The sequence below is a fragment of the Sapajus apella genome, unplaced genomic scaffold (genome assembly GCF_009761245.1).
Source record: "Sapajus apella isolate SASKATOON/1434 unplaced genomic scaffold, GSC_monkey_1.0 scaffold4, whole genome shotgun sequence".
NCBI lineage: Eukaryota > Metazoa > Chordata > Mammalia > Primates > Cebidae > Sapajus > Sapajus apella.
In genome coordinates, this window is record NW_022436944.1 from 59,112,478 (window position 1) to 59,129,161 (window position 16,684).

At 38.2% G+C, this 16,684-nt stretch overlaps 1 protein-coding gene across 4 annotated transcripts in view; it reads left to right on the plus strand.

The window, feature by feature from the left end:
- The window catches only part of MYRIP (myosin VIIA and Rab interacting protein), a 425,307-nt gene that overhangs the window by 210,784 nt on the left and 197,839 nt on the right, over nt 1–16,684 (plus strand). For all 4 annotated transcript variants that reach the window (XM_032271158.1, XM_032271182.1, XM_032271174.1 and 1 more), the window contains exon 3: nt 1,504–1,725. In XM_032271158.1, coding sequence (XP_032127049.1) covers nt 1,504–1,725 — 222 coding nt within the window. The remainder of the gene's footprint in view (nt 1–1,503; nt 1,726–16,684) is intronic.

The window sequence follows — 16,684 nt, forward strand, 5'->3', positions numbered from 1 at the left end:
AGGAGAAAATATTGGCCACATACATCATAAATATATCCAGTATGAACTACATAATCACAACTGGGTACAGAAAAATAGTAATAGTAGTAAAAATAAAAACAGTAGCAAAGATAAAAGGTAATAAAATAGTAATAAAGTAAAATAGTAGTAAGACAATAGTAGCAGTAAATAATAGTAAAATGTTATCAAGTATTATCATAGGAAAATAGTGTAGTAAAATAAAATATAGATGCTCCTTGATTTACAGTGGGATTGTGTCCTAGTAAACCCATCATAAGGTAAAGCTATCGTAAGCTGAAAATGCATTCAATACTCCAAATCTACAGAACGTCATAGCTTAGCCAAGCAGACTTAAATGTGCCCAGAACACTTACATGAACCTGCAGCTAGGCAAAGTCATCTGACAACACAGTAAAACATAGTACACGGCAGAGTGTCTCCCTCATGATCTCATGGCTGACTGGGAGCTGTGGCCTACTGCTGCTATGCTTAGCATCATGAGTATCACTTTCTGCTGCTTTTCAGTGAATCCATATAGTTTCTGCATCATCAGAAAGTTGAAAAATCCTAAGTTGAACCATTATAAGTGGGGGGCTGTTTGTGTTTTACTATTATAATGATAGTGTGCAATGGGAGGAAAATAGTAAAAGTAGTAGTCTTGTAATGTAGTAAAATCATAAAAATTATAGTCTATTATCATAGTAATTGCAAAATAGTAGTAAAAATAATCATTTTTCTACCGTTCTTTGGAGGCCCCCATTTTCGTAGCAGGAAAAACAACTCAAACCTGCTGATTCAGAATAATTTGATTTGTTTTTCATTTTCCCCCCAGGCTACTCAATCTGTTCACAGTGTATTTTTCTTCTCACTGAGCAGAGAGGAATGTATGCACCTTCATGTTTTGCATTAATGTGGCTGGCTGTGTGCCCAGTGATCAGGAGATTTTTAGAAGATAATTATTCTTTTATCCAACTCTGAATCACCAGTGCCTCGATCTGCCCATCACCCATAGACTCTTTATTGACTCATATTGATTTGAAAGCTTTTAAAATCCCTGGGTACTTCAGTTTCCAGGGATGTTAAATAAGGCCAGGACTGCATTTATCATATTCCCAGCAGGGCTCAGTGAGGATTAGTGTTTTATCATAAGTGATCTCCTCTTCCTTTAAAAAGGCATTAATTAAGTTAAAGGTTTTATTTTTCAAGGATGTGCTTATTAGTTTTTTAATAACTTGTATCTCACCATAGTCTCTGAAATATAGTAATAAGGTTTTCATGCTTTCTCGTAGAAAATCTGACATACACAAAACTAATCCACAATTAATGTTCTTCTCTGGACATAGTGTTGAGCAGTTGATCTTTCTGAGCTCTCTTGTTCTCCAGGAAGATCGTACATGGTAGTTTGGCCTAAGGAAGGGACAGGATGGGTGCTTTGCAGAGACTGCCCCTGACCTGATGTTCTGTTTCTTTCCTCTTCCCTTTTCCCCTACCCTGGTTTTTCAGTGAGCTAAAGCAGAAGCTGGATGAGGAAGGCAGCAAGTGCAGCATCCTCTCGAAGCACCAGCAGTTCGTGGAGCACTGCTGCATGCGCTGCTGCTCGCCCTTCACCTTCCTCGTCAACACCAAGCGCCAGTGTGGAGATTGCAAGTTCAATGTCTGCAAGAGCTGCTGCTCCTACCAGAAGCACGAAAAGGCCTGGCTCTGCTGCGTCTGCCAGCAAGCGAGGTGAGTGGCTGGTGCATTCCCAGGGTCTGCGGTGGTGATTCAGAGAGAATCACCTGCCACTCCTTCAGTTAGGTAGGACCAGCTGTGATTGGTAAATCAACACAGAGTATTGGCCAAAGTAAATAGCTTGCTAAGAGAGATGCATGGATAAGGAAACCTGTTGACCTTTATAGGGAGGATGAGAGGGGGCCACCAAGAAGCATCTGGATGTGAATAGAAAAGGGCTTTCTTGGGATTGAAGATGCAGCTCCTACATGTGTTGTTCATCTTTTTGGAATGTCTCAGCTGGTCTCATCCTTTCATTCATTCATTCCACAAGCATGTGTTGGATTCTTAGGAATTATGCTGGGTGCAGGAAACATGATGGTGAATTAGACCAATTACGAGTGACTTGGTGGCGTAGCAGGTGGTGAGCTATGTAAGTGCTGGCCTCTTATATGTGGAGATACATGCTCTGACTAATTTGTCTATTGGCTGTAAGGGCACTGAGCAAGGAGAGACTAGCCCTGGGGCTTGGAGAAAGCTTCATGGAGGACAAGAAATAAAAGCAAGATTGTAAAAGATAAAAAAGAGTCAATTCTGTGAAAGGGGGAATGAAGACAACCTTGTGAAGGAAATAACAAACATGGCATTTCACATTCTCCCTCAGTGACCAGCAGAGCACTTCTTTGATCTGTTGAGTATTTGGAAACTGATGAGTTTGATAAACCGGTGTTTGGTATTTGTCTGTGCTGATCTGTGGTGTGCATTATGATTCGTATTTGCTGCATGCTTCCAAAATGCCTGTTACAGTAAGCAAAGCAGCGAGGAGCCAGTCCTGGGAGCACACACTCAGAAGCCCGTGCCTCCCATGCCCTTTCCTTGTTTCCTCCTTTCTCCTCCCCTTGCCCTGTTTACTCACTTGTATCCTTTAATGCATCAAGACCTAGAATTTCCCATAGAGCTAGTTAATGGGGACAGCTGCCAAGTTTCCTTGGGGCCACCAAGGAATCAGTCTCTGGGCTACCAAAAAAAAAAAAAAAGATTCCAGAGACAGGAACTGAAACAAAAAGTGGTTTGTTGAACACCCAGTATCCAAGTCTGGGGGCTGCGCAGGTCCTGTGCCTGACTTTGTCAGAGCAAGAAGCCCATCTGGGTCTCACACAGCAGCTTGAGAGGAGGAGAAAAGCCCTGCAACAGTGAAGGGAAGGAGGAGACTGGGATTATAGATGAGCATATATCTGAGAGTGATCAACAGAGTGGTTCATCCATGCCTTCTGTTTCTCAGTCAAGGTGGGGGAAGGTGAAGCACTGAGAGCAAGACAGCCAGATGCTGGAAGAAAGAGGAGTAGATCTCAATAGGCATTACAGGAGTTGGAGATGCAGACATTCGATCCATGTTCCTATGTGAATGTCTAATGATGAATCTGTTTTCTTTCAATCTTCCCACAGATTGGGAGTTTTTGTGGGGCTCGGGACAGGTCAGAGGCTAACGGAGTTTAGGATATTGGACAGTGAAGAATGTAAAGACAGAATCTGGATAGTAAGTAAAAACAGAAAGGGGCTATGGCTGGATGGGGAAAAAACAAAAGGGTCAGTCAACTAGAAGTATCTGGTGAAGTCAAAGAACTGTCACAGTGGGAGCACTTAACAAAGAAAATTGGAAAAAATGAAAATTCTATATAGAGAAAAAGAATAATTTGTGACTTCTAAAGTAGACCGGTTGAGTGGTGACCATGAGAAGATGAGACAAAGTCTAGAAGAATAAGTTAAGGGACCAAAATACCAGTGCCCATATGACTGGGAAAAAAAACAGGATGGTGGCCACAGTATGGAGGTGAAGAATGAGCCAGGTGACAAGTTTTTCTTAAATGAGAAGAAGGAACTGGAAGGACAGGATGTGAGAGACATAAGAAGTTGGAAAGGGCGAGATGACTGCATGTTATGATTCTGTACCTACCAAGTTGGGCAAGTCCTATGTAGCATTTGACTCAAACATCTGCCATGGCTGCATGTGCTACACTGACGTTTGTTACCGACTGGTGGTAAACACCACCAGGAGAGGGACACTGTCTTCTTCAACTCCATTTGTAGCACCAGAGCCTGGAACATAGAAAGCACATGTATCTTTGTGAGCCAAATAGAACAGGACAATGTTCAATAGCAGCCAGATGCATAGTACAAAATGAGGCTTTAGGAATTTTAGAGGAAAGGACTCAGAGAGTGTTAGTTGTCCTCAAGGGGTTTTGTGGAAGAGGAGGACATCCGATGGAACTCAGTTGGAGAGGAGGAATCATGAGACACTATAAGACAAGGTGTGGCATGAGCAAACAAAACAGAGTCCCCCAAGGTGTGTGGAAGGCCTGAAGCGGACCACTATTGCAGTGGGATGATGGCAAATGATTGGATCAGTTGGTATGAAGAATTGGGGTTTGATCTTTAAGGAGTAGTGAAATCATTGGAATGTCAAACCCTAGCAGTTATTAAACTATACTATTCTTTACTGTGCTTCAACATATTTACCCTACAAATAAAAGGAAATATCAGTACCTACACAATTTTATTTCTTTCAATGTGTCCCTATTCCTCTTCTCTCCGGGTAAGAAAAGTCTCCAAATTTACTAAACAGTAGCAATAAAAGGCAGTCACAGCCTCTCAACCCCACATTCACCATGACTTGTATGCAGGGGTCTATTATCAGTTACAATTAAATGACACATTGCATTTATCAAATACCATTAGTGCTGAGTGGTTCCTGCACCACCTCAGAATCATATCACTTATAAATGGAAGAACCTTGCCTCTCAAAAGCAAGATCTTCTGATTCCAACCGTTTGCTATTTCTCTTATACAGTATTGTCTCAAGAAATTGTCAAGATATTGAAAAATAAGTTGTAAAAAAGGCAGCAATGGCTGCCAAGACTATATTTTAAATTTCCATTTCATATTTCTAGCAACTTAATGAGGAGGCAGGAGGCTTAGGTAATCCCATTTCACTTAATCTTGCATCATGTCCGTGTCAAAATTGCATGACAGCTCCTGAGTGTCAGAAGTTGAGCATTAGAAAATAAACAACCATTAGTAGAAGGATACCTGCAAAGACATGCAACAGCCAGTGTACCCTTGTTCCATTTTTTAAAATAAGTGAAGGGTTACTGAGGAGTTTTCCACATTCAGTGTGTCTAGCTCAAACAGAAAACACCCACACTTCTTTAATCAAAGCTGGCAGAATGGGGATGCTGAGAAAAAAATTGGAAATGTTGCTGCTTTAATCTTGTATTATGTCTTGAGATTATTATTGGCCGAAACCCAAAGGGTTGGAGAAGTTTAAATCATTCCCTATTTTTCTATATTGCTCCAGTCTTTCCTAGAACCTGTCTAGGAAAGAAATCTATGAAATACGTGACACGTTTTTGCTTCCTGAAATGTCTCTAAGGCCCAGTTTGACAGAAGTATGTCTTTCAAAGTACCAACAGATGTATGGCTGATGAGCTGACGTCTTTTATGTTGTACACATTCATGTTTTTTGAAGGATGCCTTAGAAGAGTTAATTTTATTTATATAGCAACAAGCTGTGTAGCCCTTCAACATTACACAAGAGCCAGAGCCGAATTCATTATGTAACACATTTAAGGATTACGTGACGAACATTGTGGCAACGTGGACACTCAGTGACGCTTGTCTACTTTGTCCAGTAGCTCCTCTGCCCTTCATTCAATCTGAAACTCCCTTCTCAGCTAGAACTGATTTACTTTAGACATTAGTCTTTGGAACATTCTTCTAGAATTTTCATCTCCAAGCAAGTGGGTTTTTAAAACGTTGTATGTAAGATTCTATGAAGAGCACATTTTGTGTTTGTATATGAAATCTCAATAGTTGATAGATGTGTGAAGTTGCACAGATGACCACTTTTGTGAGGCCACTTTCAGACCCATATTCACTCCTTGCTACCCATGAGGTACTATTCATTTCTGTATGTAAATAAAACCATTTTGCTACATTGGTTTAGTTTCTAGCTATTTATCCAGTGGCTACCATATGCATATGTATTTTGAGATGCTATGGGCTATGAATAATTATACTAATAAAAATTCTTGTCCACAGAAAATTAAGGAGCTAGGAATTAAAGGTAGACATTCATCTTACAATATGAATAGCCTCAGAAATAACTGTATCAAATACCTGGGGCTGTCTGTTGTGCAGCTCTAAATAAGAGAGTCAGATTAAAAACATGGCATTCATCAGGAGAGGACCCAGACGATGCCAAGTCTCTAAGCAAAAGGTGGTAACCTGTAACTTTAACTTTCTTCTTTACATCTCAATGAAAAACAGTCTATATGTCCTACTGTTCTATTAGATTTACTTCAGTAAAATCATTTTGAGAATTTTAAAGTTATAATTACAATCATATGGTTAGTTCTTTATTAGTCATTTTGCTTCATATATTTTGCATTAAAATGTATTTCTGTTATCAGTGTTAGTCTAAAATGTTTAGCTTTGGGAGATTAAAAAGTTAAATAAATGTATTATAGAATGAATGATGAACTTATTTTGGAAGCTCTATAGAAAGTGAAATATAGAATGAATGATTAACTTGTTTTGGAAGTTCTATAGAAAGTGAAATATTACTGAATCATCCCCTTTGTCATTTTTTTTTGTTATATACAGATTTATCTTCTTGACAGTTTATTGTATGGATTCATCCAAACATTATGAATAAATACACATAGTGCTTGTATTTTAACGTCTTCTTCAGGAAGCAAAATCTTTCAGAGTGAGCCCAGACCATACATATCAGTCATAATCATTTTGGGTCTAATTGGTTTGGGAATAACGTTCCTACTTTCCCTGGAAACAAATTGGCTTTCTAGCTCTTTGCTTCATTATAAAAGTTGTTCACCCTAATTTTTGTCATTTTGTACTGTCGTAGGCATATCTCATTTTATTATACTTTACTTTGCTTCACAGATATTACATTTTTTACAAATTGAGGGTTTGTGGCAACCCTGCATTGAGCAAGAAAGTTGAGGCCACTTTTTCCAATAGCATATGCTCACTTTGTGTCTCTATATCACATTTTGGTAATTCTCACAATACCTCTGACTTTTCCATTATGTATCAAACTTTCTCATTATTATTGTTATAGTCATCTGTGATCAGTGATCTTTGATTTTACTATTATAATTGTTTGGGGGCACCACAAACCACATCCATATAAGGCAGGATAAGCTTAATCTATCAGTATTGTGTGTGTTCTGACTGCTCCAGTGACTGGTGGTTCTCACCTCTTCTCCCTCTTCCCAGGCCTCCTTATTCCCTGAGATGCAACAATATTAAATTTGGTCAATTAATGGTCGTATAATGGCTTTTACGTGTTCAAAAAATAGGAGGAGTTGCACACCTCTCACTTTAAATCAAAGTTGGAAATGATTAAGCTTAGTGAGGAAAGCATGTTGAGAGCCAAGACAGGCCAAAAGCTAAGTTTCTTGAGCCAGACATTTAGCCAAGTTGTAAATGCAAAGGAAAAGTTATTGAAGAAAGTTAAAAGTGCTACTCGAGTGAAAATATGAATGATAAAATGGAACAGCCTTAATGGTGATGGGGAGAAAATTTGAGTGATCTGGATAGAAGATCAAACCTGCCACAACATTCCCTTAAGCCAAAGCCAAATTCAGAGCAAGGCCCTAACTCTTCCATTCCATGAAGACTGAGAGAGGTGAGGAAGCTGCAGTGGAAAAGTTTGAAGCTAGTAGAGGTTGGTTCATGAGGTTTAAGGAAAGAAGCCATCTCTATAACATAAAAGTACAAGGTGAAGCACTAAGTGCTGATGGAGGAGATTCAGGTTATCTACAAGATCTAGCTGAGATCATTGATGAAAGTGGCTACACTAAACAATAGATTTCATCAGTGTTGACAAAACAGCTTTTTATTGGAAGAAGATGGCGTCTACTACTTCTATAACTAAAAAGAAGTCAATGCCTGGCTTCAAAGAACTGGCTGTCTTGTTAGGGGCTGATGTAGCTGGCGACTTCCAGTTGAAGCTAATGCTCATTTTAGTACTCCAAAAATCCTAGTTCCCTTAAAATGTATGCTAAATTTACTCTGCGTGTGCTCTATAAATAAAACAAAGCCTGAATGATAGCGCATATGTTTACACATGGTTTACTGAATATTTTAAGCCCATTGTTGAGACCTACTGCTCAGAAAAAAAAAAAAAAAAAAAAGATTCCTTTCAAAATATTATTGCTCATTGACAATGCATCTGATTGCCCAGGAGCTCTGATGAAGATATACAAGGAGATGAATATTGTTTTCATGCCTGCTAATACAACATCCATTCTGCAGCCCAGGATCAAGTAGTAATTTTGACCTTTAAGTCTTGTTATTTCAGAAATACATTTCATAAGGCTATAATGGCCACAGATAGTGATTCCTCTGATGGATCTTGACAAAGTAAATCGAAAACAAACCTTTTGGAAAGGATTCGCCATTCTAGATGTCACTAAGAGCATTTGTGATTTGTGAGAAGAGGCAAAATATTAACAGGAATTTAGAAAAAGTTAATTCCAACCCACATTGATGATTTTGAGAGATTCAGGACTTCAATGGAGGAAGTAAATGCAGATGTGATAGAAATCACAAGAGAACTAGAATTAGAAGTGGAGCTTGACAATGTACTGAATTGCTGCAATCTCATGAGAAAATTTGAACAGGTGAAGAGTTGCCTCTTATGAATGAGCAAAGAAAATGGTTCTTTGAAATGGCTTTTTCTACTTTTGGTGAGGATGCTATGAACATTGTTGAATGACAAAAAGGATTTAGAATAGTTCATAAACTTAGTTGATAAAGCAGTATCAAGGTTTGAGAGGATTGACTTCAACTTTGAAAAAGTTTTACTGTAAGTAAAATGCTATCAAACAGCATCACATGCTGCAGAGAAATCTTTCATGAAAGGAAGAGTCGATCAATGCAGCAGACTTCGTAATTGTCTTAATTTAAGAAATTGCCAAAGCCACCCCAATCCTCAGCATCCACACCCTTATCAGTTAGCATCCATTGACATGAAGACCCTCAACCAACAAAAAGATTAGAACTTGCTGAAGGCTCAGATTATTTTTAGTGTTTCTTTAGTGATAGTTTAATTAGCTATGTACATTTTTTGGGCACAATGCTGTTGCACAGTTAAAAGAATAAACATAACTTTTTTGTGCACAACATTTCATAGACTATGGCATAGTCTGTCTAACTTTTATATGCACTGGGAAACAAGAAATTTGTGCAGCTCACTTTTTTGTGGTACTTGCTTTATTATGGTGGTCTGGGATTGAACCCGTAATATGTCCAAGGTGAGCCTATATTACTTTTAACATAGAACAATTTGGAAAATTGTTTTCAGGGAATGGGAAAAAAATTATTCTTGGAACTGAAATCAAAACATAGCTCATTATGTTTGTGGCATTTGCTTTGGTTTTTCTAAGAAAACTTAAGGCTTCATTTCCTTTCCCTTGGAATTGAGTATTCTTTACTTCTGTCTGGTCACTTATTACTTGGTATTCACACTGCCCACACACTTCATAGATTAGCATCCTGTCCTTTTGGAATAAACTCCACAGTATTATTTATTTATTTACTTACTTATTTATTTATTTTTATTGCTGTATCTTAGTTGTATGTATTCTGAGGGTATGTGTGACATTTTGATACCTGTATACCATGTGTTGTGATCAAATCAGGGTAACTGGGATATCCATTACCTCAAACATTTATCTTTTCTTTGTGTTGAGAATGTTACAATTCTTCTCTTCTAGCTATTTTGAGATATACAATAAATTACTGTTAATTATAATTTCCCTACTATACTATCGAATACTATAACTTTTTCCTTCCATTTAACTGTATTTTTGTACCCCTTTAGCCAACTTGTCTTCATCCCTTTCTCCTCACTTCCCTTCCCAGCTTCTGGTAACCACTATTCTATTCTCTACCTCCATGAGGTCCACTTTTTCAGCACCTACATGTGAATGAAAACATGTAATATTTGTCTTTCTGTGCCTGACTTATTTCATTTAACGTAATGACTTCCAGTTTTATCCATGTTGCTCCCAGTGACAGGGCTTTATTCCACAGTATGCTTTAGAGATACTCCAATGTATTTGTAATATCCTTGGTAAAATATATTAAACAATCATCTCTGTGGGCTAAGAATATGCACAAGTTAAGAAATATATGGGAAAATATTGAACCTCATTAGAAATCAAGGGAATAGAGGTTTGTGCTTCGAGTAGTTTTTAAAATTAAATTAGTAGTTTTTAAAAAGATCACTCTACTCAGTGTTGACAAGAGTAGACTAAAAGTGACACTCTTTTCCATTGCTGGGGAAGTATAAATGGCCACAACCTTTTACCATCATGTATCAAGAGCCTTTAGCATATCCAAGCACTCTTTTCCCAATAATTTTATGTTTCAAACCTATAACTGATGATGTAAGAGAATATTTTTTAAATGTTGTACAAAAATGAGTTATACTGAATTATTTGTAATATAAAAAATATTCATAATATAAATGCTCAACAACAAAATGGTAGAAGTAAGTTAGGACACATTCAACTTGACACAATATGATAAAGCCTTTAAAATAATGTACATATTTTGTTAACATGGGTAAACTCTTAAAGCCTTTAAAATAATGTACATATTTTGTTAACATGGGTAAAATGTTAGATTGAAAACTGCAATGCAAAAGGTACGTATAATCACTGTGTAATAAGGAAAACAGAAAAAAGATAGAAAAGGAAATACACAATCGATGATGTTAAGAGTAATCATTCTTTAGGAGCTAGACTTGTGGATTATTTTTTTCTTACCTCTGTTTTCCATTTAGCTTCCAAGTTTTCCACATTTTACATGCATGCTTTTATAACCAGGAATAAATAAAAAGTAAAGAAATGTAGGACTTGCTCCCTCCTCTCCTCCTCATTCCAAAATCCTCTCCTTCATCGCCCCAGTCTTGCCCTTCCCCTCTGCTTTAAGCCACAGGGCTGATAACACCTAGCTTCTCAGGGATAATGGAGCCATTGAAGGGGACATGTATTTTGAAGTCCTAATTAATGGGCAATTTAGGTTAAGATACCACCATGTCTAAATCAGATTTCTGTAGAGACTGTAACCACAATGCTCAATCTGAATCATTGTCAAAGTGACCCTACGTGACTGTGAGATGGATGGGAATCTTTAAAATTTAAATTGCCCTCAGTGAAAGCCAAACATATATTTTCCATTCACTAGTTCTTTAGTATCAATAGATTAAAGAATAAATATATCAAGAGGACATGCTATGGGTATGGGATTGAATTTGCCTTTACAGATGAGTTGTTTCATTTAATCCTTATGAGAACTCTGGGAACGGCAAGTGATAAACCACATGTAGGGAAATCTGAAACTTGGAATGATTACATGGTTGTCCCAAGGTTACCTTGTTAGTCCCAAGTTTAGCAGTACCCTTACAATATCCCCAGGGAAACAGTCTGAACCTCTGGGTCCCCTGCCTTCAAGTGTTCAACAGGCCTCCTTACTCAACTAGGCCCTGCACCCTATTTTAAGTCTTTAGAGCAATGGCCAGCCTGTGCTCCCTCACCTCAAAAAGAATGGTGGTAATTTCTGCTTCCTCTTTAAGGCACTTGTGTCTACAAGGCACTTAACCTCACGCTTGCATTTCCTATGCAGCTGTAGTAGTGAGAGCAGACCTGAACAGGGGAGTAACCATCAGGGAACACAGCTCCAACACAATATAGTGGCCTCGCAGCCCATGGGTATAGCATTGGCGCTCCTCCCAACTGTTTCGACACTCTGGCTGCCTTACAGTCCATCTCACCTGAGGCCTTTCAGCTCTAACATTTATCCTATCTGGACCACAGAGAATAAGTTGGTGGTATCCATTGAATGATTGAATCCTTGGAAGTCTGTGTTCTTAGTGAAAGTACATACCGTGACATTGCACACTGGAGCATGAATTAAATCTTTAAGTTATTTTGGAAACCCATTGGCCTCCTAATTCATCTTTTAATAGGATTTAAAACAACAAAAATGAAGTTTTGCCTTGGTATACAAAGTTTGACAGCCTTGTTATTAAATCTGTAATGTCCACAATATCTGAGCATTTAAGATACATTTATAGCCTGATCACCATAGGTTTTATTAACATGAGTTTGTTTGCATAAGGGACTATGATGGTTAATTTTATGTGTCAACTTGGCTGGGTCATATCACTTAGGTATTGAGTCAAACACCAGTCTGGATATTACTGTGAAAGTACTTTTTAGATAAATAAATTTAAATCAATAGACTTTGAGTAAAGCAGATTGTCCTTCATAATGTGGGTGAGCCTCATCCAATCCACTAAAGGTCTTAAGAGAAAAAAGACTGACTTTCTCAGAAAAGAGGGAATTCCTCCAGCAGTCTGCCTTCAAACTCAAGCTGCAACATCCACTCTTCCCTGGGTCTCCAGCCTGCCATCCACCCTACAAGGTGTGGACTTCCTGGCGGCCACAATCTCATAAGCCAATTCCTTAAAATAAATGTCTCTCTCTGACACTTTAGCTAGATGTTAGCTAGGATAAACGGGGAGTGGATGCCTTGGCAACCGTCAGTGTCTGCCATAAGGCATATTTTGAAATTACCAGGGATTTTAGCAAGTGACAAAATGTCACACTGGCTAAGAGCATAGTTCTTGTTAACTGACTACAGATTTGTGGACCAAGGAACACCACTGAGAGGGCCACATTTTTTGGCCTTGGAGCAATTAGGGTACTTAAGAAATCATGGGTTCTTAAGCTCCATTTTAACAGTCACCAGTATAGCAGATGTCATCACTGACTTTGCTCATTTACATGGTAGGGAAAAAATGCCAAATTTTTAACTGCTTTCAACTCTGATATTTAAATTTTGTACCCAGTCTTGAGGCCTTTAGGCATTTCCTAAGCACCACCTTTTTAGTATATAATCAATCGAGTACATAACCACCAACCACATTAGTGCTTGATAGATCTTAGTGGCATTATGATGAAAACTACTTCTGAAAATATAATAAGCTGCAGTATTAGATATACCACAATGTGCTTGAAGGTTTTAGGGAAAAAATAAAATAGGAAAGTTTATCTTTTGCTCAAGTGCCAATATAAAAAGGCTATCAAATAGAAAACAAACTGCCATCATAGCAAATGGTCCTCATTTAGCCCCTAATTGATAATAATTAAGAGAGAAAATCAATAGAAAATGTTCTTTAAAATTGAGGCAACAGTTGAACAGCTTGTCACCAGTTGAGGGGGAAAAATGCCAAAAACATAAAAAGCACCTGTGACTCAGATGTTTGATGACTTCTGGAGGAAGAATATACCCATCTCTCTGGCTTGCTTCTCATTACTCAGCCATACCATACCAAGGACATGAGGAGGCCTTACAACAGATAATCCCCATTATAATAATGCTTCACCTGTCCATAGCACTTTACTGTTTCAAATGTTTTGGTTGAGGAGTTACATCCAGGCCAAACAAACCTTGTTACAATGCCTTTTACCATGGAACATAGCTCCTCTACTCTGGCCAGTCTTGGACCAGGGTCTAGACAGCAAGTATAAGCTGACAGCCCCAGAATAGATTCCAATTTTAACATGAGCTGGAGGTTTTCTTTTAGTTAATAACAAAATTCATTGATAATAACAAAATTCTCTTCATAAGAGAATTCATTGAGAATGACTAAATCCATGCCATGAGCTAAACCATATATGATTATTAACATTCACATGCATGGGTATTTCCTTTACTTTATAAAATATTTAGCACAGTATTATTGCTTATGATCATGAAGCCATTTTCTCAATGTGTAGTACTTCTTTTTTTAGCACAGAAAACATAATTTAATTTCTATAATTAACTCTCATGTTTCTCCCAGCATTGACCTAAGGCAGTTAAAGACACCACCACTTGGGAATTTATGAATGAGGAGATTTAGGTATGTTCTGAAAGACTTCATAGGATCATACAGTGAATGTTTGAGGATACTAAGACTCAAGTCATCATTTAATAAACTAAAACATGTTACTTTAAGTTTTAAAGTCACTAGAAACTAAGAAAATAATGTTTGTCTTGGAGCTAGTCTTCTACAGTACAAATGAAAACCATTTGTACTGTATTTCAATAGGTATTTCAATTTTTTCTGCTCAAAGTTTTAATCATCAAGCTAAGTTAATATATAGCTAACATTTTTTAACTTGACAACATGAATGTTGTCTTTAATGTGCAATTTTTTAAAGTTTGCTATGTAATATTATAGTTATAACAAGAGGCCTCGGAGGCAACACAACATATCTACAACCATTCGATCTTTGACAAACCTGACAAAAACAAGCAATGGGGAAAGGATTCCCTGTTTAATAAATGGTGTTGGGAAAACTGGCTAGCCATATGCGGAAAGCAGAAACTGGACCCCTTCCTGACACCTTGCACTAAAATTAACTCCAGAAGGATTAAAGACTTAAACATAAGACCTAACACCATAAAAACCCTAGAAGAAAATCTAGGCAAAACCATTCAGGACATAGGCGTAGGCAAGGACTTCATGACCAAAACACCAAAAGCATTGGTAACAAAAGCCAAAATAGACAAATGGGACCTAATCAAACTCCACAGCTTCTGCACAGCAAAAGAAACCGTCATTAGAGTGAATCGGCAACCAACAGAATGAGTAAACATTTTTGCAGTTTACCCATGTGACAAAGGGCTGATATCCAGAATTTACAAAGAACTAAAACAGATTTACAAGAAAAAAACAAGCCCATTCAAAAGTGGACAAAGGATATGAACAGACACTTTACAAAAGAAGACATACATGAGGCCAACAAACATATGAAAAAATGTTCATCATCACTGGTCATCAGAGAAATGCAAATCAAAACTACATCGAGATACCATCTCACGCCAGTTAGAATGGCAATCATTAAAAAATCTGGAGACAACAGATGCTGGAGAGGATGTGGAGAAATAGGAACACTTTTACACTGTTGGTGGGAGTGTAAATTAGTTCAATCATTGTGGAAGACAGTGTGGCAATTCCTCAAGGACCTAGAAATAGAAATTCCATTTGACCCAGCAATCTTATTACTGGGTAGATATCCAAAGTATTATAAATTGTTCTACTATAAGGACACACGCACACAAATGTTCATTGCAGTACAGTTTACAATAGCAAAGACCTGGAACCAACCCAAATGCTCATTGATGATAGACTGGACAGGGAAAATGTGGCACATATACACTATGGAATATCATGCAGCCATCCAATACGATGAGTTCGTGTCCTTTGTAGGGACGTGGATGAACCTGGAAGCCATCATTCTCAGCAAACTGACACAGGAGCAGAAAGTCAAGCACCGCATGTTCTTACTCATAGATGGGTGTTGAACAATGAGAACACATGGACACAGGGAGGGGGGGCACTACACACTAGGGTCTGTTGGAGAGAAATAGGGGAGGGACAGCAGGGGGTGGGGAGTTGGGGGGGGATGGCATGGGGAGAAATGCCGGATATAGGTGAGGGGGAGGAAGGCAGCAAATCACACTGCCACGTATATACCTATGCAACAATCTTGCATGTTCTTCACATGTACCCCAAAACCTAAAATGCAATTTTAAAAAAAAAGATCTAACAAGTACTTATGACTCATTCACCCAGATTATGAACTAAAACATTATTCATCCTATGGAAGCCGCTGAGTCCTCTTTTTTTTTTTTTTTTTTTTTTTGAGACAGTCTCACTCTGTCACCTGGCCTGGAGTGCAGTGGTGGGATCTCAGCTCACTGCAGCCTCTGCCTCTTGGGTTCAAGTGATTCTCCTGCCTCAGCCTCCTGAGTAGCTGGGACTACAGGTGCATGCCACCATGTCCAGCTAATTTTTGTGTTTTTAGTAGAGATTGGATTTCACCATGTTGGCCAGGATGGTCTTGATCTCCTGACCTTGTGATCCCCCTGCCTCAGCCTCCCAAAGTGCTGGGGTCATAGGCATGAGCCACTGTGCCCAGCTGAGTCCTCTTTTTTAATTGCATTTTCTTCCCTTCCCCTGGAGGTAATCACCATTTTAAACATGGTACTTGTGTTGTATTCACTAATGGCTTCATACTTTCAATATGACTGTACAGATTCTTAAACAGTGCATAGTATTTGTTCTGTTTGTTACCTTCGTATAATTGATATTGTAATTGGTATTATGTTCTATACGTGATTGTGCAACTTGAATCAGTACTCAACTTTGTCGTATTTATCCACATTGATATGCATAATTAATTTATGTGATAGAGATAGTGCTCACTGAATAGTCCATGTGCTCCCTTTATTTTTCAGCCTACTTTGCAGGTGGATGAAACTATATGATTGGTTCTAGACTCTGAGCAGAAGTATCACATTCATGTTAAAGTTGAGGCAGTTAACCAAGGTACCTTCTCTCTCTCTTCTTCTTTGATGGCTACATAAAAGGCTTTGTGTTCAGATTCTTCAGCTATAAGATGGTGAAGCCTCCTTTAGCCTTGGTTTCTGGGTGACTACATGGAACAGAGCCTCCTGCCAACCCACATTGAACATGTAATATAAGCAAAAAAAAATAAACTTGTGGTTTTAAGCTGCATGTGATTTGGAGGTTATTATGGTAAAACCTGTTCTATCCTGAATAATGCAGCTGTTTGCATTTCTTTGTAATATTCCATTGTCTAACTCCATCACTATTTCCGTTTTCTTGTTAATGGATGGTTTAGATTGTTTCTCATTTTTGGCTGTTACGGAAAAATACTAACAAAACATTCGTTCTCACACATTTCTCTTATATCCACATGCAAGAGATTTTGGGGGTACATAGCTAAGACTGATATTTAAGTTGTAGTATATACACACATTTCATTATTAAGTGCAGCCCAACTGTTCTCCGACAGGACTAATA